At 46.2% G+C, this 23675-nt stretch overlaps 1 protein-coding gene across 1 annotated transcript in view; it reads left to right on the forward strand.

Annotated features, from left to right (window-relative positions):
• LOC133133295 (peripheral-type benzodiazepine receptor-associated protein 1-like) overlaps positions 1–23675 on the forward strand; it is a 108172-nt gene that overhangs the window by 70873 nt on the left and 13624 nt on the right. Inside the window, exons 8-22 of the mRNA XM_061249402.1 lie at positions 3543–3698; positions 5367–5450; positions 6696–6785; positions 7304–7426; positions 7864–7968; positions 8114–8164; positions 13201–13384; positions 14640–14851; positions 16828–16934; positions 17190–17299; positions 17401–18240; positions 18838–18989; positions 21491–21931; positions 22321–22683; positions 23207–23368. Coding sequence (XP_061105386.1) covers positions 3543–3698; positions 5367–5450; positions 6696–6785; positions 7304–7426; positions 7864–7968; positions 8114–8164; positions 13201–13384; positions 14640–14851; positions 16828–16934; positions 17190–17299; positions 17401–18240; positions 18838–18989; positions 21491–21931; positions 22321–22683; positions 23207–23368 — 3180 coding nt within the window. The remainder of the gene's footprint in view (positions 1–3542; positions 3699–5366; positions 5451–6695; positions 6786–7303; positions 7427–7863; positions 7969–8113; positions 8165–13200; positions 13385–14639; positions 14852–16827; positions 16935–17189; positions 17300–17400; positions 18241–18837; positions 18990–21490; positions 21932–22320; positions 22684–23206; positions 23369–23675) is intronic.

Here is a 23675-nt window from a genome sequence, read left to right on the forward strand (position 1 = left end):
TGTTTACTTTTTATCCTCTTTGTACGTGTTGTATGTCCGGGGCGTTCATGTTACTGCAATAACCTGGCTGTCCTGTACATGCAGCACGGGACTCGAGCGAGTTAGTGTGAGTTGGGTGATTATCAGACCTGACCTCTGTGCTAATGAATTGCGTTTTTAGAATCCCTAATGTTTAGAGCTGGGCTTGCTGCCCACAGATGTTCAGACTGTGCTGCAGCCAGAAGGACAGGATCTGGCAGAGTGACAGTGTCAGAAACGCATTGTCTATCCGTCTCCGGCTGAGGAGTTATACAGATTACTTTAGAGCAGACCCATTTGACTGCCGGGGAGCATCGCTCCCCTTGTTCGATACTGCCGCATCGATATGCATTAAAAACCATACAGCCTGCCCAATCCATTAAGGTGCTTTTAAAAGAAGTGATCCAGTTAGGGATTACCGCAATGTGCTTAGTCCATTTTAGCCTGCATGGTCCCAAAGGTCCGAACCTCGGCCAGAGTTGCGCTCCATACCCCCCTGTCCCCGTGCCCCCTCGGGCGTGTCATTGGAGCAGGAGAAGCAGGCAGTGTGTGGTTTGCAGTGTGCAGACTCCTACCTCGTGGGAAGGGGGACCCCGGTTCTGTGATATGAGCTGTGGGAAGGAGCCACAGGCCCAGTGGAGCCAAACGGGTCATTGTCCATAAGCCATCACTTTCACAGGAAACCTGAGGAAGTGCACCGTAACCTGGAGAACAGCCCTCTCCCTCCTCTCAACATGAGGCCCGTGTGACCTCTGCACTGCATCTAAAAGTTAGTTAGTGGCTATGGGCTGCTGGATTGATGCTCTCAATAAGCTGCAAAAACCAAAAAATATATTTATTTTAGTTTCATTGTTGTGGTTATATTTAGTCTTAAAATCTTATTCCGAACAACTACCATCAATGAGGCGAGACTGTTTGACTCATTTCAAGGTTAGCCAGTGGGGTAAGAAAAATTCACTTGTCAAGCAAATGGTAACTCAAAACAAGTTAATTTTCAATTTGATAAAGAAAAAAAATGAGGTTGTAAGAACACGAACACTTAAGACAGACTTTTTTTGCAGTGTGGGGCTGCCCCCCTCGGCAGCTGAGGAGGACCCTCCAGATTCACAGTTCACTGCTGTTGCGGGGGCAGGGGCTTTGGCTGGGCTGGGGGGGTTTAGCCATCGAGTGCAGCAATAAGATCAGTGTAAGGGCCAGTGTTAAAGACGGTATTTTTAGACGCCTTCCACATCACCGACCTCTGCAGTAAGGCATCCTGGCTTACATGAGTGACCCTACCCCCCTACCTCCCAGTTGGCGACCCCCACCCCCCTCTCGGCATTGACCACTTTATCTCGTTACTGGGCCGTGACCCGGGGAGCGGTGGCCATGAGCGCAGCTCGACCGTGAGCGCAAGCGACTAAAATTAGAAGCGCACAACTCTTAACCACGCAGGTCAAAGAGGAAGGAGATGTGTGATCCCGCTCCCACGCTAGCCCCTAATAGCCAACAATAGGGCAACACTCCCCCTTAACGGAGCAAACCAGCAGTGATGGGATTCATCTTTTATATACACTAAGCACTTTATTAGGGACATCTGTACACCTAGTTAAACCATGCAATGCATAAAATCATGCCGATATGGGACAGGAGCTTCAGTTAATGTTCCCATCAACCATCAGAATGGGGGGGAAATGTGATCTCCGTGATCGACCATGGCATGATTGTTGGTGCCAGACGAGCTGGTTTGAGTATTCTGTAACTGATCTCCTGGGATTTTTACGCAGTCTCTAGAGTTTACAATGGTGCAGAAGAACAAAAAACGTCCAGTGAGCAGCAGTTATGCGTATGGAAACGTCTTGTTGATGAGACGGCCTGTAGCGTAGTGGTTAAGGTAAATGACTGGGACATGCAAGATCGGTGGTTCTAATCCCGGTGTAGCCACAATAAGATCAGCACAGCTGTTGGGCCCTTGGGCAAGGCCCTTAACCCTGCACTGCTCCAGGAAAGGATTGTCTCCTTAGTCTAATCAACTGTATGTCACTCTGGATAAGAGCGTCTGCCAAATGCCAATAATGTAATGTAATGTAACTGAGAATGTCCTGACAGGAAGGCTACGGTAACTCAGATAACCACTCTGTACAATTGTGGTGAGCAGAAAAACATCTCAGAATGCACATGTCGAGCCTTGAGGCGGACGGGCTACAAAAGCAAGAAACCGCGTCGGGTTATACTTCGGTCACTCAAGAACAGAAAGCTGAAGCTGCAATGGGCACAGGCTCACCAAAACTGGACAGTTGGAAAAACGTAGTCTGGTCTCATGAATCTCAATTTCTGCTGAGGCAGACGGTAGGGTCAGAATTTGGCACCAGGCTGTTGGAATTCATGGAGCCAATCTACCTTGTGTCAACAGTCCTGTCTGGTGGTGGTGGAATGGTGTGGGGAATGTTTTCTTGGAACTCTTTGGGCCTCTTAATACCAATCAGTCATCGCCAGAATGCAAGTCTGTCTGAGTATTGTTGCTGACCATGTGCATCCCTTCTTCACCACAATGTACCCATCAATGACTACCTCCAATAGAACACCTTTGGGATATGGTAGAACGGGTTATTTGCAGCATGAATGTACAGCTGACAAATTTGCAGAATTTGCTTCATGCAATCATGTCAACATGGAAGAGAATCTCAAAGGAATGTTTTCAACATCTTGTGGAATTCATGCCATGAATAATTGAGGCTGATTTGAGAGCAAAGAGAGGCCCTACCCAGTATTAGTATAGTGTTCCTAATAAACTAATAAAGTGTTCAGTGAGTGTATATGCAGTTGTGTACGAACCGTACTCCACTCTGATATCTGACGTGACTGGAACTGTCAATACAACTCTAGAAGGAAAGGAACATGTACTAATTGATTACCTAATGTGTCTTTCCTTTCCTATCCTATCAAAGTCCTCTGAAGTTGGTCCAATAACACTCATCGAACTTCACTGATCTTAGGCCTTCCACAGTTGCTGAGAAAAAGGCTGTTGCAGCTTTGGTGATGCATAAAGTCTTTGTGCTGTAGTGGAGAAAAATGTCTTTGTACTGTACTCTGCTGTGGAAAATCTAGAATGTTCTTTAAAATCAATGTGGTTGTGCAGAATATTCTGTGGTCTGACGTGTAAATAAACACCTCTAAAATCTTGTGTACACGAAAGTATAATCGTGTTTCAGGTTATTTGTTAAAACCAGAGTGACAGAGTGTGTAGACTGAGTCTGTTGGGGTGGTTCTCTTTAGTAAAAACTGTGTATTTCCATGTTCCAGTCTTGTTCCTCTGGCTGGTAATATCAAATACGTAGTTTTGGGTTTAAATACTTTTCTACGCCTTACTGAGCACGTCTGGTGTATCGGAACCTATGAAATTGCTCAATTGCACCAGACAAGATCAGTCGAGTGCCTCAAACCCAAAATCGATTCCGTATTTTTGTCCTGGGTCTGATAACCAGCACGCCAGATGATATGATCGTTGCGGGTCTCTCTCTCCCTCCCCTGTCGGCCCATCCCAGGCTGCCCCAGAGACCCCGTTGCCTGTAGTGGATGAAGCCCCAGCCGAGTGTGAGGAGGATCGAGGTGAGCAGGAGGAGGAGGTGAAGCAGCGGCCGCCAGAGGTCCAGGAGCCGCACGGGGACCAGACTGAGGAGCAGCAGCACCTCCAGTTGCTGGTGAGAGTCCCTCCCGGGTCTCAGCCGTCACTCAAATCCTCTCAGCTTCCCCCCTTCCCTCAGGCCTCGGAGCACTGCACCAATAGGGCGAAGTCACCATGTCACTGAGGTCACCGTGCGATTCCCCCAGGTAGCAATAACTGTCGCGTTGCTATGCCACCACTGAATTCACAGGCCGCTCCGCCAATAAAATAAATAAATATCTATAAAAACTCATTTGGATCTCCATAAGCTCATGTTCAACCGTTCAATAAATATGTGCTATTGGACAAAGTCAGCATGGTGTAGTCATGTTTTCACCAGGTCAGGTTCAGGCTGTATGGTTTGAATATGGCTGCTCATCACGTCGCTCCACCATTGCCTATCCTCTGAGGCACTTCCCCCTCCGCCATCTGTTTACCTGGGAAACCCTACTGTGTATAGATCTGGGTGGCAGCCTGTAGCCTCGTGGCTAAGGTACATGACTAGGAAGGTTGGTGGTTCTAGCCCCAGGTGTCGCCACGATAAGTTCTGTACAGCTGTTGGGCCCTTAACCCCACATTCCTATTCTAATCCTCTGTGAAAGGCTTTGGATAAAAGTGTCAGCTAAATAACTGTACGTAATGTCATGGGTCTAGTGAGCCACGACACAAGAATGTTTCAAGATATCTGACTGTTGGTATTCTGCATATGAGACTTGACATGGGGACAACTTTGTAAGAATGAAGTGGCAGAACTGCCTTCACAGTGTAGTTATGCTGTATTCCATCATCTCAGTTATGCTTGAACAGAAACGCGTGACGGGCATGATAATAAGTACATTTGTCAAACCGAGTCATTTTGAATACCATGTGATTATTATAATTGCATATACATGTCTGGTGCTTACAGAAGACATATTGTTACTGGATAGCATAAACTGGAGTGGAAAAGAATACTAATGCTGATTGTTTCCCTGGAATCACGGTGTATTGAGTCAGTGTTACAGCCAAACCATACCTGCAGGATTTAGGCAGCGGTTGGCTTTTAATTATCGATATTGCTCTTTCTGTTTTACCCTGGAAGCACCAGCCCGATTTTAATCCGATCCCAGTCTGCAATTAGCCAAATTTTGGACTGCATCTATATTCCAGTAATACAGTCTGTCATTATTTTCCACCCTGAAATAAGCAGATTTTTATTTTTTGCTAAACTATGTAAGCTGCATTTAGAATAATTAAAGGATGCTAAGCTTTGCAATACCTTCCTGTCAAAGGTCGGAACGAAAATGAATTGATCTTTTCAAACCAGACAAATTGCATTGTCGCAAACAGTCTTTTGCTGTAGCTGCATGTATTTATCATCTGGGTAATTTTATGTTCATCTAATTCAGTGTTTCAGAAACTATCTGGACCCAAAATGGGCCGCGGATATGTTTGAGGCGGGTCCCAAAATGAGTCTGTAGTATGCTAGGCTATGCTAGCATGTTCAGTATTATTACATTCATTCACCTTAACCACTATGCAAGTCAGAGGCTACAGGCATCAGAGTATATTTGACGGGTCCCCGGAACGTACTACATTTCAAATTTGGTTCTCGATACTAAAAAATATTTCAAATTTGAGTCCCCAACATAAAAAGTTTTATAACCAGTTATGTATGTAATGAGAGGTCCATATTCTAGCTTAGTAACCCACTGTGTGTTTCCAGGAAAGTGAACTGAGCAAGAAGAGGAAAGAATGTGAGAGCCTTGAGCATGAAGTAAGAAAAAGGCAGAAGAGATGTCTGGATTTGGTAAGGAGTCTCCTCTGCTGAACTATAAGGCGTATCCTTCACTCCTGCCACATAATTGATCCCCTTCCCAGCATTTCACCACAGTGGCCTGCTGCAGTGTCCAAGATTGGTGACACTTTACAACATTGGCATGAACTACTCTTGTTGTTAACTAACTACTACTTTGAAGTTAATGTGTAAAGCTCTGTTAATGTATCATCAGTGTACATCATTAATTAATGTTAAAAACTACATTAGTTATTGCCAATTCATATTGGAATGAAAAGGTCAAAGTGTTTGTTTATGGTTAACTAATTATGAGTTGATCATATGGTTTGCTAATTTATAAATATCATGCAACAAATATGTTAGTTGTTAACAAATGCTAATTCCATGCTGAATTAGATTTGCCCATCATTAATTCATTTTAATGACTACATTAGTTAATGCCAATTCATGAGCCTTATAAATGTGACCTACAGATTTACTTAAGAATAGTGAAAGCCTTAGCAAAACTGGTTTTGAAATGGACTTGAGTTTGAATGATGATTCTTAGCAGATACAGCATACAGTGCAGGCAGTAGCCTATGGAATGCTGTGTCATTGGAGAGCGTGACTGTTTTAGATAAATTCATTTTAAAAACATGAATTATTTCTGATAAAGAGTTTTCACTACAATATGCCAACTCACAATAATAACACAATACATGTCTGTCATTCAAAATTTTATTATGACATTTGTAACAGAAGCAGGATGAAATAAGCTGCATATGATGTTTTGCCGTTCAAAACCCAAGGTGTGATTTATTTTTCTGATTACTCATGCTGGGCAAACTAGTTAGAGCATGGCATCTCATTTTTTGACTTATTCATATAATTTTCGCTTTCTCTTTAAATCTCCCAGTGCTACCAACAGCTGTGTAAATATTATGATCAATGAACAACACAAATGTCAGATCCCGAAAGTCGGCTCAAAGAAATTAGTAATTGTTCTGTTGTGGTTCACAATCTTGGTCATTGCCCGTGGTAATCTTTACAAGATATTTACATCTATAATGATATTTTGCCCCCTGCATTTAGCTCTTCTTTCAGCATAAAAGCACAGAATTAACCTAATCATTCTGGTCGCCAGATTTAGCTGTGTGCCCATTCATTTCTGTTGACCGCAGACTCTGTAAGCTCTGTCCTTCCCTAAGCTAAGCACCTGGCGTGCTGGCGTAAGGCCTGTGAGCTGAAGCTCTGACTGCGGCTGTGTGTCCCTGACAGGAGAGCCGGCTCGAGGATGAGCAGAGCAGAAATGAGCGGTTAGAGGAGCAGGCCGATCACCTGAGGCAGAAGGCACAGCTGCTCGACCAGGTGAGGCTATGCTGCCCAGAAAAGGAGTCAACACTTTTTTGTTTTTGTTGAGATTTTCATCTTTGTTTGTGAACTTTGGTCACCTTCCTGGATGCTGGCTGCTTTTTTTTGTGTGTAAAAAATGCTGTGTCTGGTATTTATTAGAATATACTATGCTTTAAGGCAGTGGGGTTCATTCCTGGTCCTGGTGGGCCTCAGGGTCTGTGATTTTATTTGTTTATTTCTTTGGTACTCTGCACTTAATGATCAATTAAAGTAGTTGATTACGCAGTTAACTCAGCTGACCCAACAGACTCTGTGGCTCTCAAGGACCAGGAATGAAGATCCCTGCTTTATGGTATAAGTTCGCAGAGGCATTGGTTAAGGCCTAAAAAGTGTGACGAGTAGAATTTCTGTTTGTATGCGTGCGTGTATGTAGCATGCGTGCACGTGTGTGTGTGTGCGTGTGCTAGTGCAGTCAATGGGGTGCTCCAGTTCCTCCTAGCAGTAATAGAGGGCCTTCACTAATGCCTCCCCAGATCCAGGTTGAGAATGAGGTTCTGAGGGACGACCTCTCTGAAGTGACCGCTCAACGCAATTCAGTGCTCGAGGAGAACCAGAGACTCCGCGCCAAACTGGAGAACCTAGAGCAGGTCCTAAAGGTACAGACTCGCTCCTCCCTGGCCGGGGGGGGGGAATTGTCGTCTGTGTCTGTGTCTGTGCCTTCCTATGCTTGCCAGTACTCTCAGCTTTGGTGTAAATCAGCCTTCATTAGGCTTGGCCATATGGGAGTGACTCAGCATTTATGAGTCTTGCCATTGTGAAATATTGGTTATTTCCATTAAAAATGCAGACACGATTTTCAGCTTTAAAGCAGCTACTGAATTTCTACATTTGTTTTAGGTTTCTCTTTGATGCCCTTTTTTCTCCCTCTCATTGTCTTTTTCATTGTCTCTCTCCCTCCCTCTCTTCTCCTCTCTCCCTCCCTTTCTCCCCCTCTCTCTCTCTCTCTCTCTCTCTCTCTCTCTCTCTCTCTCTCTCTCTCTCTCTCTCTCTCTCTCTCTCTCCCCCTCTCTCTCCCTCCCTCTCCCCTTCTCAGCATATGCGAGAGGTAGCAGAGAGACGGCAGCAGTTGGAACTGGACCATGACCAGGCTCTGGCTATCCTCAAATTCAAGCAAGATGAGATCAAGCGGCTACAGCGGGTGAGCCCCCCCGTCCCACCACTCCTCTCGTCCGAGGGAAGGGCGTGGACAGTATGAGAAACACTCTCATGATGTAATACTAATCTGGATGTATGACCTCCTCCTGTGCTCTTACTCTGCATGGTGTCCTTTTGTGCTTCAACAGGCTCAGTTTTTTGCCAAGAGGGAACATGAGGGGGTCGTGCAGATGCTTGAGGTGAGTCGAGCTGAGCTCTTTGCCATGAAATATAGATGGAGTTTCTCAGTGCACTCAGCTGGAGCAGTCTGAGAGAAACTGAGAGCCGCAAAGGCACCAACAGGGCCTCCAGGAAAGAGCTGGAGATCCACAGGGACAGCCAGTGGGACTGCACAGGAGTGATGCCAACTGGTGTCAGATGTGTGTGTGTTTGTGTCTGTCTGTCTGTGTCTGTCTGTGTCTCTCTGTGTCTGTCGGTCTATGGTTAGGGCTGTCACATTTCCTTTAAAACTTCAAACCATATTCAAATACGTATACTGGTTCCCATGTTCGAGCGTGAAAAAAAAAAAAATATATATATATGTATATATATATATATATATATATATATATATATATATATATATATATATATATATATATATATATATATATATATATGTATATGTGTATATATATATATATATATATATATATATGATTATATTTTTTAAAGCCTGCGGTTTTCTTTCATTCATTATGCATTTTTCACATGCCTAAAGGGCCAATAAGATTAGTTTAAGTTGGAAATTTTTTTTGCAATACTTTTTGGCCCTCTGGTGGACATATCTAGCACTACATGGATAGGTATTATAAGTGGTTATTTTTGCCGTTACTGTAATTTTTTTTTTAATATTAACAAAATTGTAATATGTTCAAACTAATATGTATTTAAAATCAGCAATTTTAGGTCATCGTGACTGCCCTAGAATGTGTGGGTCTGTATGTCTCCACAAAGCAGCAGGCTGTACTTTGATACCACCCTCGTGTGCGTGTGTGCGTGTGTGCGTGTGTGCGTGTGTGCGTGTGTGCGTGTGTGCGTGTGTGCGTGCGTGTGTGCGTGTGTGCGTGCGTGTGTGCGTGCACGCGCTGTATCTCTGTGTGTTCTTGTCATTGTCTCCCCGAAACAGCGGACTTCCTTTGTTGGTATAGTTGCTGTTCTGCTTAAGTGTTTCAGTTTGTGCATTTAAATGCCGTTTTAGTATTGAAGGCCTTCCATTGTTTTAATTGTCAAACACATCAGTCTCATTACCTCTGCTGTCTCAGCTGAGCTATAATGCTTCATAAGACCACAATAAGCTCTCTGAACACGGCTTTGTGCTGGCATTTACTTCATGCTACAGTGCAATTTAAATGGCTTATTTTAATTTCAATTTTCAGGCAGTTTCCATTTCCACAATGCAAAGTTGCAAAATATAGCTTCTCAACTAAAGTTGAATTGGCTATATAAGGAAAATGTTGGATGTTAATGTAAATGATTGTCACAGGTTTGTGTAGACAGTAATAACACAATGGAAACTGCATCACTTCATAATTGCGTTGATAATTTGCCACTGCCTGAACAAGCATATAGGTGCTGTCCTGTGTTCTTTATTTTCCCTGAGCTCTGCTTCAGCTGGGTAAATGAAGTGTGTGTTTCATTGTAGGAGTTGGTCCAGCTAGTGTTGCAGAGAGAGCTGGTACAGTACAGCGCCTCCCCTCCTGTTTGGACTCCTCTCTCTCTCTCTCTCTCTCTCTCTCTCTCTCTCTCTCTCTCTCTCTCTCTCTCTCTCCTTTTCTCCTTCTCTCTTTCTTTGTCTCTCGCTCTCTAAACCTGCATCATTAAAATGCCTCTATTCCTCCAGGGGGCTCTGTGTCACCAGCAATGTGCTCCCAAGGCCGACCTGAGCTTGCACAGAGCAGACAAAAATGTTTTTGATGATCACAAAAACGAGTGTGGCCTTTTGAATCTTCAATAAATGGCCAATATTACCCTATGAAGTGAAAAAATTATCAACTATATGAGCTATAACCTCAGCTGTACTTTGGATCTTTTCTCATGGCTTTCTTAATAATTGTGGCCATTACCACCATGCTAGCTAGCATTGAATGTTATTGAGTTGAGACTATGGTGCATATGCAGTATCACCTCATGTTAAAATCAGTCAGCGTAGCGGACACTCTCATTCAGAGCATCATGCAGCATATACACTCACTGAGCACTTTATTAGGTAGACCTGTACATCAGCTTGTTAATGCAAATATTTAATCAGCCATTTAATCATGTGGCAGCAACTAAATGCATAAAAGCATGTAGGCGTGGACAAGAGGTTCAGCTTTTTCAGACCAAATGTCAGAATGGGGAAAAAATGTAATCCAAGTGACTGTGGAATGATTGTTGGTGCCAGATAGGGTGGATTGAATATCTCAGAAACTGATAATCTCCTGGGATTTTCACGCACAACAGTCTCTCGAGTGCGAAAAACAAAAAAACATCCAGTGAGCAGCAGTTCTGCAGACAGAAATGCGTTGTTAATGAGAGAGGTCAGAGGAGACGGGCCATACTGACAGGAAGGTGACAGTAACGCAAATAACCACACATTACAACAGTGGTATGCAGAAGAGCATCTCTGAACACACGATGCATTAAACCTCTTAGTAGATAGGCTACAGCAGCGGAAGACCAATAAGTCTAAAATACCTAATAAGGTGCTCACTGAGTGTATATAACAGCAGTGCTGTAGAGGGGCTCTCTCACTCACACGTGTAGAGAGGAGAGGGTACCTGCTGTGCGGTCGTGTGCACTGAGCGCCAGGTCTGCTCCCAGCAGTGCGCTCATGCAGGGCGCGCCTCGCCGCAAACGCACAGGAAATGGGGGGGGGGGGCGGGGCGGGGCGGAGCCCGGAGGACGCAGACATTTTTTTGATGTCACTTGACATTTTATAACCCCAGTTTTTTGATTGCAGTGTCTGATCTATTAACCTTTTTTTTCCCCTCCCCTCCTCGACTTGGAATGTTACATGCATGTACTCACCTTTTTTCCCGCCTTTTTTTTGTGTGTGTTTCTTTTGTTTTTGTGGTCGCTTTGATCTGCTGCTAACCAGAATACGCTGGACTGCATGCAGGTATCAGCCACATACGACATCCTGTTATTTCATACCTACCCCCTCCTAGTAGAGTAAGCCTACACCTTGCTTCAAAATAAAACACAATTTGAAAAGGCCTCGCTTGCTGAGATGCTGGCTGCAGAATAGCAACGATGTAGCATGTGAGGAAAGGAATTGAAAGCCAGCCAGCATAGCTGAGCAGTACTTTCCTTGTGGTTGATGGCAGCACTGGTGGCATTGATTCACATACAAAGCTACAAAGCTACAACGCTGCAGTTACGATGGTTGTAGTGTAGTGTAGCATGTGACGCCTTTATGTCAGAGCGAAGGTGTGCCGTTCAGAGCTTCAGAGTTAATGTGTGTTTGTTGTAGTAATCCCTCATGGGCAGGAAGAGACCCCCTTCACATCTGCTGATGTGTCTGGGTGATTAAGGACTATGAATAAGTAGACCTGGGCAGTTTGCAGGGCTGGGGATTAGAGGTTTGTAGCGGCATGTCACAAGCCGGTTGGTGTGTCGAGCACCACCACAGCACAGAGAGCTTCCTCTCAGGGTGAGTCGTGTCCACAGGTCCTGCATCGTGTAGTCTGTAGAGGAGAATCATAAGCAGGGTAAGGGCAGCAATGTGGATGCTGTTCTTTTCAGTGCACGTTGTGGGAGAGGGTTCCATCTCACCACCATAGTTTAGTTTAGTGTGTTCGGTTAGTTGAAATGGGGACAATGCACATTAAGGTAAATGCGGCAGTTTTACCCAGCTGGCTAATTTTGAACTGTAGTCCCTGGCAAGGTGTTAAATCCATAGGGTTTTGCTGCTCAAATTTGACCAGTGAACTTATACATGTATAACTGTACTCTGCCCCCTTTCATGAACTCCCCCCCCCATAATTCCCCAGTGAGCAGAATGCATGCTGGTCCCCGAGGTGAGGTATAGTACAGAGAGGCGGGATGTAATCGCAGTTTTTTTTGGATTGAGGCCTGCTCTTGCTATCTGAATTCCTGCTGCAGTCGTTTCCTCGGTTAATCGTTAATGTGACCCGGTGGTGCACAAAGGCAGCTCCAGCAGCCTGTCGCTGCCAGGGTGCCTGACCAACAGGTCCAGGGCTGGACTTTGTGGCATTGGGGTTACAGAAGGGTAGCGGTCAAGCAGTCTAGTGTGTTTCACAGACCAACGCCGCAGCGTCTTTTAAAAAACGGTGCCAATTCCGATTACAAACGCTACAGTTCTGGGAAACGAAGATCCCATAGGTCAGCATTTTTTTGTTTTGTTCGATAACACTTTGGGGCTTGTGTCATGCAGAATTGCTCAGTGCTGTTTTAACTGTGCAGACTCTGTGTGCAGTCGAGGCTGAACAGGATAGGTGACAGGTTTGAACAGGAAGCGGCGCTTTGTGCGTGCGAGTTGGGTATGGTAAAACAGTTGGTCTGTGTGGCCTGCTCCCTCGGCTTATCAGGAAGTTACAGCTCGTCGGCGTCAGAATCAGGAAGTGAAACCAGGCGCCATTTATAGACACGCATTCAGGCTGCCTTTACGCCCCATAGGCATTTTTAAAGCTGAGAGCGTGCGAGTGTGCACCCTTAAGCAAAACAGTTACTGGCTTCTGAAGGTACCAACTTTCAGCTTCTTTCTATACTCACTATACTGCACACTTATTCCCTCCCTCCTGCCCTTTACAAGTGGGGCTGTTCAGTTACATTTAGCTCCATTTTCTAGTTTGTTGTAGTGCTCATTTATGTTTTGTTTGTTTTTGTGTATTGGGCAGTGTTTTTAGTGTATTATCACTGTTGTAATATGCAGTAAGTCTCAAAATAAGGGTTACATTATTAGTCCAGGTTTTTGCTCCCATTTAAAATGCATTGACAACAAGTAGGGCCCCTGGTTCACTGCTTAGGCCATGGGTGTCCAATCTAATCTGAAAATGGCCGGTTTGGGTGCAGGTTTTTGTTTTAGTCCAGTATTATGACACCTGATTCAACAAATTAACAAATATTGTTCTTCTTCAATCGAGTACTATCAGGTCTCTGAGTGCCGGGCGACAACAAAAACCTACATCTACACTGGCTCTTTTCACATGAGGTTGGACGCCACTGGCTTAGGCCCAACATTGAGAAGAGAAGTGACTGACTGCGCTCTAAACCCCCTCCTGATCCACAGTCCAAGGTGCGGGACCTGGAGGAGAAATGCAGGAGTCAGAGCGAGCAGTTTGGCCTGCTGTCCCAGGAGCTGGAGAGGTTCCGCCTGCACACCGGCAAGACGGACACGGGCGGGAGCAGCTCCGCACTCCCGAACCCTGGCCTGTCCCACCTGACCAATGGGGTCGGGCTGGGCGGGGAGAGAGGTAGGCTATAAGCCCCACTGACCCCAGACCGGAGTCTCAAAGAGTTCACCCCACCCTTATCTGGACTACACATAGCATAGGATACAAACTAGAAAAATTATCAGAAAGTCAGATTTCATTTCAGAATTTATGTGCAAGGAAGGTGACACAGGAAGCCATCTCAAATTGGAAAGTTTCTCTTTTAGTTAGCTGTGTTTAAATTCCACCTCGTTCTGCTTGTAGAGTCGCTGGGTTCTTGGGATCTGATCAGTCTGGGAGATATCGCCTTCTGGAGTCTGGAAGGGAGGGAGGGTCAATTTTGTGACCTTTCTCTGCAGGGTATAAGCTCTAGCTAAAGTAATGAGGCGTGCCTCTCACACAAGGGTATGGGGGATGGGCTTGCTGTCACTCTGCTCTGCTTAGGTGCACTATTGGGGGATGTAGTCACGGTTAATACAGTTAATTAACTCTGCCCCACCACCTCACCATTGTTACTGCATGACTGTGTCAAGCCCCTCGGTTGTGTGTTTTTAGAAAGTGCACGAGTAGATCACGATGACAGAGTGCTGTATCTGCACCTCCTCCACACTGCAACGGCCTGCGTGCCTGATGACCGCAGTTGCTGGTTGTGTTGCCCTCAGCATCAGTGTTCCAGGTCGTGGTGGCAATACAGCGGGAAAGGTGGGGTGCACTGCTTATGAGGTAGACGGGCCGAGTCTTTCATCCAACTGGGCTGGACTCTGATCACAGGTTACAGCTCAGCCTGCAGTGAAGAGGGGGGGAGGGTTTCCCTGCAACATTTTATCAGTTGGACCGTGGATGTTTCTAACTGGGTTGAGTGAACATTTAGCTGCATATTCAGACTAAAATCTGTGTGTATGGGCTGCAGAAGCGATTACAAACCCAGGGCGGTGTCAGCTGTCAGTAGTTTGCCATTTGCCTACTGTAAGGCAGTGCTAACCTTATCAGATTATGTAATGATTTGAGGTCATTTGAGCTGGGGCTCCCTTGCTGCTGCGAATATGATTTCATTCACTCTATGGGTCTCTTACTGATAAACGTCAATGACATGAAGAACATTAGTCTGTTAAATCGCATTAAATATGAAATATCCCTGCAGCTGGCTGGTCCTGGTCAGAGCTCTAGTCTGTAAGGAGCTGAAAGATGAGTCGTGGTTCACCTCACATAAGCATGGCTGAATGGGAGCACTCATGCGTGTTGTGTTTGGGTTGGAGCCGTGGTGAACTCCTGTGGGTGCTCCCCCTCTCTCCCGCAGACCTGGTGCCAGCCCCCCGCTCTGCGGCCCCCCACCACACCTCAGCCCCAGGCCGGGCAGAGCGCTCACCTGGCACCCGTCACCGAGAGCTGCCAACCATCAGCACCAAGTCAGGGTCCACCTCCAGCACCCCCAAGTCTGACTCCAAGCACCTCACCCCCAAATCCGAGTCCCTCCCCCACAGCCCGCGCAAGTCGTCCCCCACACATGAGGTGAGGAGGAGGGGCTTCAGGGCTCGTATTGCCCTTCCTGTTTCTATTTGACAGCTACTGATACTGCTAGTACTGCTGCTGCTGCTACTACTACTACTACTACTACTACTACTACTACTACTTCTACTACTGCTACTGCTAGTACTGCTTCTACTGCTACTATTCATACTGCTGCTGCTGCTGCTGCTGCTGCTACTGCTACTACTGCTTCTACTGCTACTATTCGTACTGGTACTACTACTACTACTGATACTACTACTACTACTATTATTATTGCTACTACTATGATTACTACTACTACTACTGCTGCTACTGCTACTACTAGTACTGCTTCTACTGGTACTACTAGTACTGCTGCTGCTACTACTACTACCACTACTGCTACTACTAATACTGCTAGTACTGCTGCTGCTACTACTACTACTACTACTGCTGCTACTGCTACTACTACTATTACTACTACTACTATTACTACTACTGCGGCTACTACTGCTTCTACTGCTACTACTGCTACTACTAATACTGCTACTACTACTATTACTACTACTGCTGCTGCTGCTGCTACTACTACTATTACTACTAGTACTGCTACTACTAATACTGCTAGTAATGCTGCTACTACTACTATTACTACTACTGCTACTGCTACTACTAGTACTGCTTCTAGTGCTACTAACTGCTGCTGCTGCTACTAGTACTACAACTGCTGCAGCTGCTACTACTATGACTGTTGCTCCTGCTACTGCTGCTACTGCGACTACTAGTACTGCTTCTACTGGTACTACTAATACTGCTAGTACTGCTGCTGCTACTACTACTACTGCTACTACTAATACTGCTAGTACTGCTGCTACTGCTACTATTATTACTACTACTACTACTACTACTACTACTACTACTGCTACTGCTACTACTACTATTACTACTACTGCGGCTACTACTGCTTCTACTGCTACTACTAATACTGCTACTACTACTATTACTACTACTGCTGCTGCTGCTGCTGCTGCTACTACTGCTATTACTACTAGTACTGCTACTACTAATACTGCTAGTAATGCTGCTACTACTACTATTACTACTGCTACTACTAGTACTGCTTCTACTGCTACTAACTGCTGCTGCTGCTACTAGTACTACAACTGCTGCAGCTGCTACTACTATGACTGTTGCTACTGCTACTGCTGCTACTGCGACTACTTCTACAGCTTCTACTTCTACTGCTACTACTTCTTGTACTGCTACTACTACTACTATTAGCAGTGCTGCCGTTGCTACTATTACTACTACTATTGCTACTTCCATGCATCAGGGCACAGGCACATGTATGGATTACAAAGGCGCAAGCAATCAGCCCGGTACTGTGGATTTATGCCTGGGCTTGATGGGTTTAAAAACCTCATCTAGCAATCTGATGTGGGCCTGATGTGCAATTACAGGAACAAAAGCAGAAATGAGGTTGTGCAGCGTGACCCCAATGTCACAAGTGCAGCTTTCCAAATTAGTTTGGTAAATCTTGATGGAGACGGATAACAGGATATATATTCAGGAACATCCATTTGCCCCTCGGCGGTAGACATGAATGAAAGTGACCAAACGAAGGGGGAATGACCTCTCATTCCACTCATATTTATTATGATAATCCATTGACTGATGTGGATTATGAAGGTTGTAGTAGCTGCAAGTGATTATCCTGAAAGTTTTCCCAATAACTATAAATAGATGTTGCTCTTATTGCCCTTTAATTTTTGTAGATATATTTAGAAACTGTCTGTTCTGTGCCTCACACATTTCTTTAGTTGTAGCATCTATGCCGGCTTGTTAGCGAGTGGACATGTAGAGTGGAAAGCACTGACCCAGGGTGAAGACGTAATCCATGCTAATGCAGACGAGCATGCTGAGTGCCTAGTTGTGTGGAGGATTGGTTTAGCTGTTGCTCTCTGAAGCGTAGCTGCAATGTTGATTGTGTGTTTCAGGTCGACACGGCCAGTGAGGTGGAGGAGCTGGATATCGATGTTTCCCCAATTCCATACCCAGGGAGCAGAGTCGCGGCTAAGCTACAGGTCTTCATTGCCAGATACAGGTAGAGTACCTGCAGGTTACCCTTACATAATCAATGTATTGCTAATGTGTCTAATATATTGTAAATATGTTGACTTATTTCTTCAATAAAAATATATTTTCAGTTTTGTGGTATATTTTATTCCAGTGTAGTCCATTTCTACGAGGATAACTACAGACCGAGGCCCCCCTGCCCCCACTTTAAAACCACTTGCTCATAATAGAATAGTGTTTGGTTGCTCTTTCATGTTTTCGGTTTCTGACTTGATGTGTGCAGCTACAACCCCTACGACGGTCCCAATGACAACCCGGAAGTAGAACTCCCACTCACAGCCGGAGAGTACATCTATGTCTATGGCGATATGGATGACGATGGCTTCTACGAAGGTGAGGAAATGTCCTGGGTCATTTTGTTAAACATTAAAAGGAAAGGCTGTTTGGGAGGCGAGTCCTACACTGGCATGTCTGATGATCATCCTCCCCTCCAGGGGAGCTGATGGACGGACGGAGAGGGCTGGTCCCCTCCAACTTTGTGGAGCGCGTCTCCGACGACGACATGATGAGCCTGCACCCCCCGGAGACGGGCGAGCTCTCCCACAGCTCCTTCCAGGACAGCAGCCTCCACAGTGAGAAGCACCTCCGCTTCAGCCTCAACAGCTCGGGCAGGGCAGAGCCGCTGCCGCCATCGCCCGGGCCCGAGAAGGCCCAGGCACCTCTCGCCAATGGCCTGGACCTCGACGCAGAGGAGCTGGGCGTGGACTCCGTGCCTTACCCGCGAAAGCTGACCCTCATCAAACAGCTGGCCAAGAGCGTCATCATCGGCTGGGACCCGCCCCTGGTGCCCGCCGGCTGGGGCAGCGTCTGGAGCTACAACGTCTTTGTGGACGAGGACCTCCGGCTCAACGTGCCCTTCGGTGCCCAGACCAAGGCCGTCCTGGAGCGGCTGGATGTCGGGCTCAAGTCCTACCGCGTCTCCGTCCAGAGCCTGACCGACAAGGGCAGCTCGGACCAGCTGCAGTGCAGTCTGCTGGTGGGGAGGGACGTCAGCGTGGCCCCCGCCCAGCTGAAGGTGGACTGCATCTCCGCCACCTCCGCCAACTTGGCGTGGTTGCCCAGCAACAGCAACTACGTGCACGTAGTGTCTTTGAACGACGAGGAGTGCGAGCTGGTCAGGGCCAGCAGCTACTCCCTCTGCCTCAGCAACCTGGAGCCCAACAAGCAGTATCGGGTGAAGGTGGAGGCTAGGCCCCACCGCACCCCCTGGGAACTGCCCCTTGAGCGGAGGGAGCACAAGAGCGCCACCACCTCGTTCACCACGCTGATGGCAGGTGAGCGTCCTCCCCCTTGCCGAATGCTACCAGATGTGTGTTCAGTATTGTGAACGTTCTCTGCAAACTGTGTTTGCAGCAGACAGTTACTTTCGAGCGTTTATGAATGTTACATTCCATTTATTTCGCCAAGCCTTTTTACTACAAATGGATGTGACTATGGTCTAACAATGCTAGCAAGCTGAAATTGTCATTTTTTCCGCATCAGCCATTTTTGTTGGCCGCACACTACCTTCTCAAACTCTTAGAAGGCATACCAAAAACCAATCAAATTAAGCAAACTGTGATGAAATGCAACAAAATAAAGGGCAAAATACTGATACATTTTGAAATGAAATAAAAGAATTAATGTATGTTGGCGAACATTAGCTAAAGTTAGCTACTTTTGTTGTTTGAACTCACGTCTTACCCCCTGAGTAATGGTATTAGCCCCTTATACCATTGCAGAATGCAGCCTATTGCGTCCCACCGCTGTGCTGTCCTGCTTACAGTGTGGCAAAGTTGACTTGAGCTGTTTTTGCTTTTGAGCACCCAGTGAATAGTGTCAGTGTTCCCTGCTGGGCAGTGAAATGTGTACGGTGCTCTGTGCTTTCCCAGGTCCTCCTGACGCCCCGCTGGATGTGCAGCTGGATTTGGGACCCACCCCTGGCATCGCACTCATCAGCTGGCTCCCCGTCACCATCGACGCTGCAGGCACCTCCAATGGCGTCCGGGTAACGGGCTACACCATCTTCGCCGATAAGGACAAAGTAAGTGTCCAGCAGTTAAACTGCAGGGAATCTCATGTGCCTATTCTCAGAGCTAGGGCTAGGGGAAGTTCACCCAAAAATGGAACAAGGGTATGTTTCCACTCACCTATCTATCCGTCCGGACAGTTTTGCTGAGATTTGATGCGTTATGCGTCCCCCTGATACAGCGGACTACAAGGTACCCGTGTTTTCATGGTGCTCAATTTACTTAAAAAAATAAATAAATAGCAGTGTCTCTTTCCAAATGTAAAGTGTTGAGTGTAGTCATTTTACTACCTTCTACTCTTTTTTTTTTTTGATCAAATATTTTCAAACTGAATTTTTCAAACTGATTTGCAGTGGTGCAAGGTGCCGACGTTCCCCTGAGGGCACAACTCACAGATCAGAGAATGAGCGAGCGTCATGATGTGACGTTTCTAGGTGTTCTAGTATGTACTGTGTAGAAAGTTGTAGTGTATGAGCTGATGGTCAGGATTTTTAGTACGCCAACTGTATGTCAGGCTATTCAGCAATAATGCAATAGTTCATTCATCCACTTTTATATTCATCACTGACAATAGAATGGTGTCTCTTTTGGTTCCCCTCTGTATCTGCTAGAGTGCAGCAGTCAGAAATAATCCTCAGTGTTTTTCACTGTCAAAAAAAGCACCTGACTTTTTCATAGACCTTATCCGCTGTGAGTTTTGACGTTCCGTGACATTGTGGTTTTTCTGTCTTGGCACGTTTCAATATTGATGGCAGAGGCCCTGCAAAGAGACTGACAGGAAACACAAAATACAGTTCATACTGCACAAAGTATGTTGGCATACTCAGACTTTCAGTCTTGGATAACCTTTTGCATGTAGCACAAACAAAAGGGAGAGGAAAAATGATCAATCGTACATGTGGCAGATGATTCTAGGTCATGTTTATTTTCAGTAATTTGTGGTAATTTTGTGTATTTCCGTATTAATATCACAAGTGAAGATATTGTAGCTATCACTTGATAAAGGTCAGAAACTCATATACCTGCTGATGTGGTATCTGGCTTTGTGTTTGAATTGTTACTTCTTTGCGTAACACTTCTCTGACCCACTGAATGATGATCCTGCACACTGTTACACGTGGACCTTAAGACCCTGAGATGGGAGATTTGTCTTTGCACGGATTACACAGGCAGCAGCGATGTTGCATTAGGGGTTAGTGAACTGGGCTTGTAGCTCAAAGGATGCCGCTTCCGTTCCCAGGCACTGCTCTTGCACCCTTGGGCAAAGTGCTTAACCTGAGATGCTCTGGATAAGGGCAACTGCTCAAGGCTGTAATGCAATGGTCCTCACTCCTGGTCACCTTTTCAAACTCTACCTTAGTCCTCCCTCCTGATTTCCCCCGCCCCCCTTTTCTGATATCCCTATCCTCCTTGTCTAACCCCCCCCCCCCAAAAAAAAAAAATGGCACTTATGATGACTATATGTTTAGAACAGCATTTCATGTGTATTTTCCTAGTTATGGATGTGATGCTTTCACTTGTGGAAGAACCTATGCACTTGTAAGTCGCTTTGGATTAAAAGTGTCTGCCAAATGACTAAAATGTAAAATGTAATGTAAAATGGGGATCCACAGGGTGTGCTGGCTTTTGTTGTTACTCAGCACTTAATTGATTAATTAAAGCAGTTAATTCCAGTTAACTCACCTCACCTGGTTTCTTGGGTCTGATATTGGTTGCTGATATTAAGGCAAAAACAAAAGCTAGCACACTGCAGCTCTCCTGGACCGGGAGTGAGGACCACTGTGCTACAGTAAATGCTGTTATGTAAAGGCATTCTCCTGTAAATATGGTGCTGTGTTTCATGCTCTACCTTTGGATATGCTGGTTGAAATGTACAATGAATTTACTGTTGACTCCTTTGCAATTTAAAGGTAAAATCTGATTTATATTTGAAAGCCATACCAGTGTGAGCAAGGGAAGATTTTTAAAGGGCAAATAATGACTTTTACTAAGAAAGGTAATGGAGCCTTAAAGGAAACGTATATCTCTGTGTATGTCAGTCTATTATTACGATGTAGTATTTCTATGTTGTTTCACCTTATACATGTACAGTGCAGTCCATAAGTATTTGGACAGTGACACATTTTTTTTTTTTTTCTTGTTTTCTCTCTCTACTCTAGCAAACAAACAGTTGAAATGAAACAATCACTCTGGTTAAAGTGCAGACTTTCAGCTTTAATTTGTAGGTTTTTACATCCAAAATGGCGGAACTGTGTACGAATTTGAGGGGATCAGAAGTAATTTGGTTTCTGGTGTGTTTCATCATTAGTTCATGCACAAAAGACCTTGCAAAAGGTCTAGAGTTGATTCTAGGAGTGCCATCTTTGCATTTGTATTTGCATATTCATAAGAAAATTCAAATTGACATTTAGATGTTGTTAAATGTTAAATTAATTTAAAATCAGCCTGGCTGTGGTAAACCCTACCCACTGTACACGGTCGTGACTGAATGAGTGGTATCTGCTGTCCTTCCCAGGTGTTAGAGGTGTCGTCCCCGACAGCGGGCAGCGCCTTGCTGGGCCCGTCCCAGATGCACATCCTCAAGTCGGCCAGCGAGCTGACAGTGCGGACCATGTCCCCCCACGGGGAGTCAGCAGACTCTGTGCCCATCAAAGTCCAGCCCAAACTTATCGCCATAGCGACGGGCGTGACCCCTCCTCAAACGTCCCTGCCGGCCGCCTCCAACATCGGCGCCTCCCTGGACCCCACCCCCCGTGTCACCCCGCCACCGACAGGCGACACTTCTGCCAAACCGCCCGTGCTGCTCCCCTCCCCGCCACTAGAGGCGCTCGCCGGGGGTCCGAAGGCGGAGCCCTCCTACGCCAAAGCCTGGGCGGACCCCTCCGTCCCTGACGCAGACGTCCCTGTCATCACGCACGAGGTCTCCGCCCCGTCCCAACCCCGCAGCAACCTCACGGTAATCCTAGCACCAATGAGAGCTCATGTCTAACCCTTTCGGTCCCAACCCCAATATGACCCTAAGGTCTTGGTTTTGGTTGGCATTGGTTGGCTTTGGTTGAGAAAATTGGGTTGGGTTTCAATAGGGGCTCAAAAACAATAAAAAAGCAGTCATTTTGATTGGTTGAAAAAGGTATGAAGTCACATCATATGGCACTCTTGGGATTTTGCAGTAGTGCCATATTGCACTCGAGACTGAAAGGTTTCATATGTATTATAAAAGGTGTGGGGTTTTTTTTTGCATTAATTCTGCTTTTATCATTAATTCAAAATTAACAACTAGATGGTTAATGCCAGTTCATGTACCCTTATTCTAAAGTATGACCGCTCTTTCCTCTGCTGCTCCAGGTCAGCGTGGCCGTGCCGTCCGGTGCCGACGAGGCCTTAGAGTTCGGCAAAGCCCCAGAGAGCCCGGGAGCCAGGCGGCCGGCCGTGTCCATCTCCGAATTCCTGGAAGAGACTCTGACCCCCGCCGAGCCCAGCGCCCCGCTCACCAGCTCCTCCCAGGCCCCTCCCGCCGCCCCCAAGGCCGTCCCGGAGCCAGACCCCCTGAACCCACCCGACACCCACCCTCTCCGCCCCGTGCAGCCCTCCCCGCTGGAGTCAGAGACGGAGGACGAGAGCTCGCAGACCGGGCGTTTGGTGTCCATCGACGAGTTCCTGGACCCCGACCGGCAGAGACACGACGGCGGCTACGCAAAGAGACGCCAGGTTTGCCGTTCTGCTAATCTCATCGACGCGTGGCTGCTTCCTGTGTAGTGAGTGAAAGCCACTTCGGTCAGTCAGGAGAGCGCTGCATTTGCAGCACTAAGCCCCTGACGTGTCCACTTACAGTGAACTTTCCTTTTTTAAGTATGAGCAGACAGTCCAATTCAATCCTATACAGAAGGAAGTGCACAGTAGTTAGGCTAGACTATAAAAATATGTGGAGCGAGTCAAATTTAATGGATTATAATAACAAGCAGATATAGGCCGCACATTGACAGGAATGAAATTGATACATTTATGGGTCATTTAACACTTTAATTATGTCGGAATGGCTGGCCTCTAATTATACTGACATGTGTTGAAGACATCAAACATTTGATGCTTGCAGCAACCAAATACTGTTGAATTTTTTATTTTTAATTAACATTCCGTATCAGTCAGTTGTGATGTTAATGGAATTAAACGGTTGTTTCCATGGTGTTGTGTTGTGTGTGTATAAGCTGTTGTTTCTGCCCCTGAATGACAGGACTACGCGGCGGGTCAGATGGAGCCGCTCAGCGAGTACCCGGCGGAGAGCAGCCGGGGCTCGGACCTGTCGGACATCCTGGAGGAGGAGGAGGAGGACCTGTACTCCGACCCCCCGGGAGAGGAGCGCAGCCGGGGCTACAGCCTGGGAGCAGCTGCCAGGGTATGGAGAACCTCACTCTCGCCAACACCAGTCTGTCCACACTGTCCAGGTCACAAGCTGTTCTGCAGCGTTTCATTCGGTGAAATCAGATGTAAATGCCCCAGAAGGGTCAGAGGCTCCGCTGGTTATGGCTCATCTAGTAACTGATTTGAAGATCTGCTCATTAGTGAAACCACATTTAGGCAGTAGTTAGCAGAAAATACAGGCCTCTGTAGTACAGACTACACAATCCATCTTTCCTTGTCCTTCAGAGCAAGAAATTCCATGTTGCATTATTCTGTTTCTTCTCATTCTTGAACTCTTCAGT

This window comes from Conger conger, chromosome 7 (assembly GCF_963514075.1).
Source record: "Conger conger chromosome 7, fConCon1.1, whole genome shotgun sequence".
Classification (NCBI taxonomy): domain Eukaryota; kingdom Metazoa; phylum Chordata; class Actinopteri; order Anguilliformes; family Congridae; genus Conger; species Conger conger.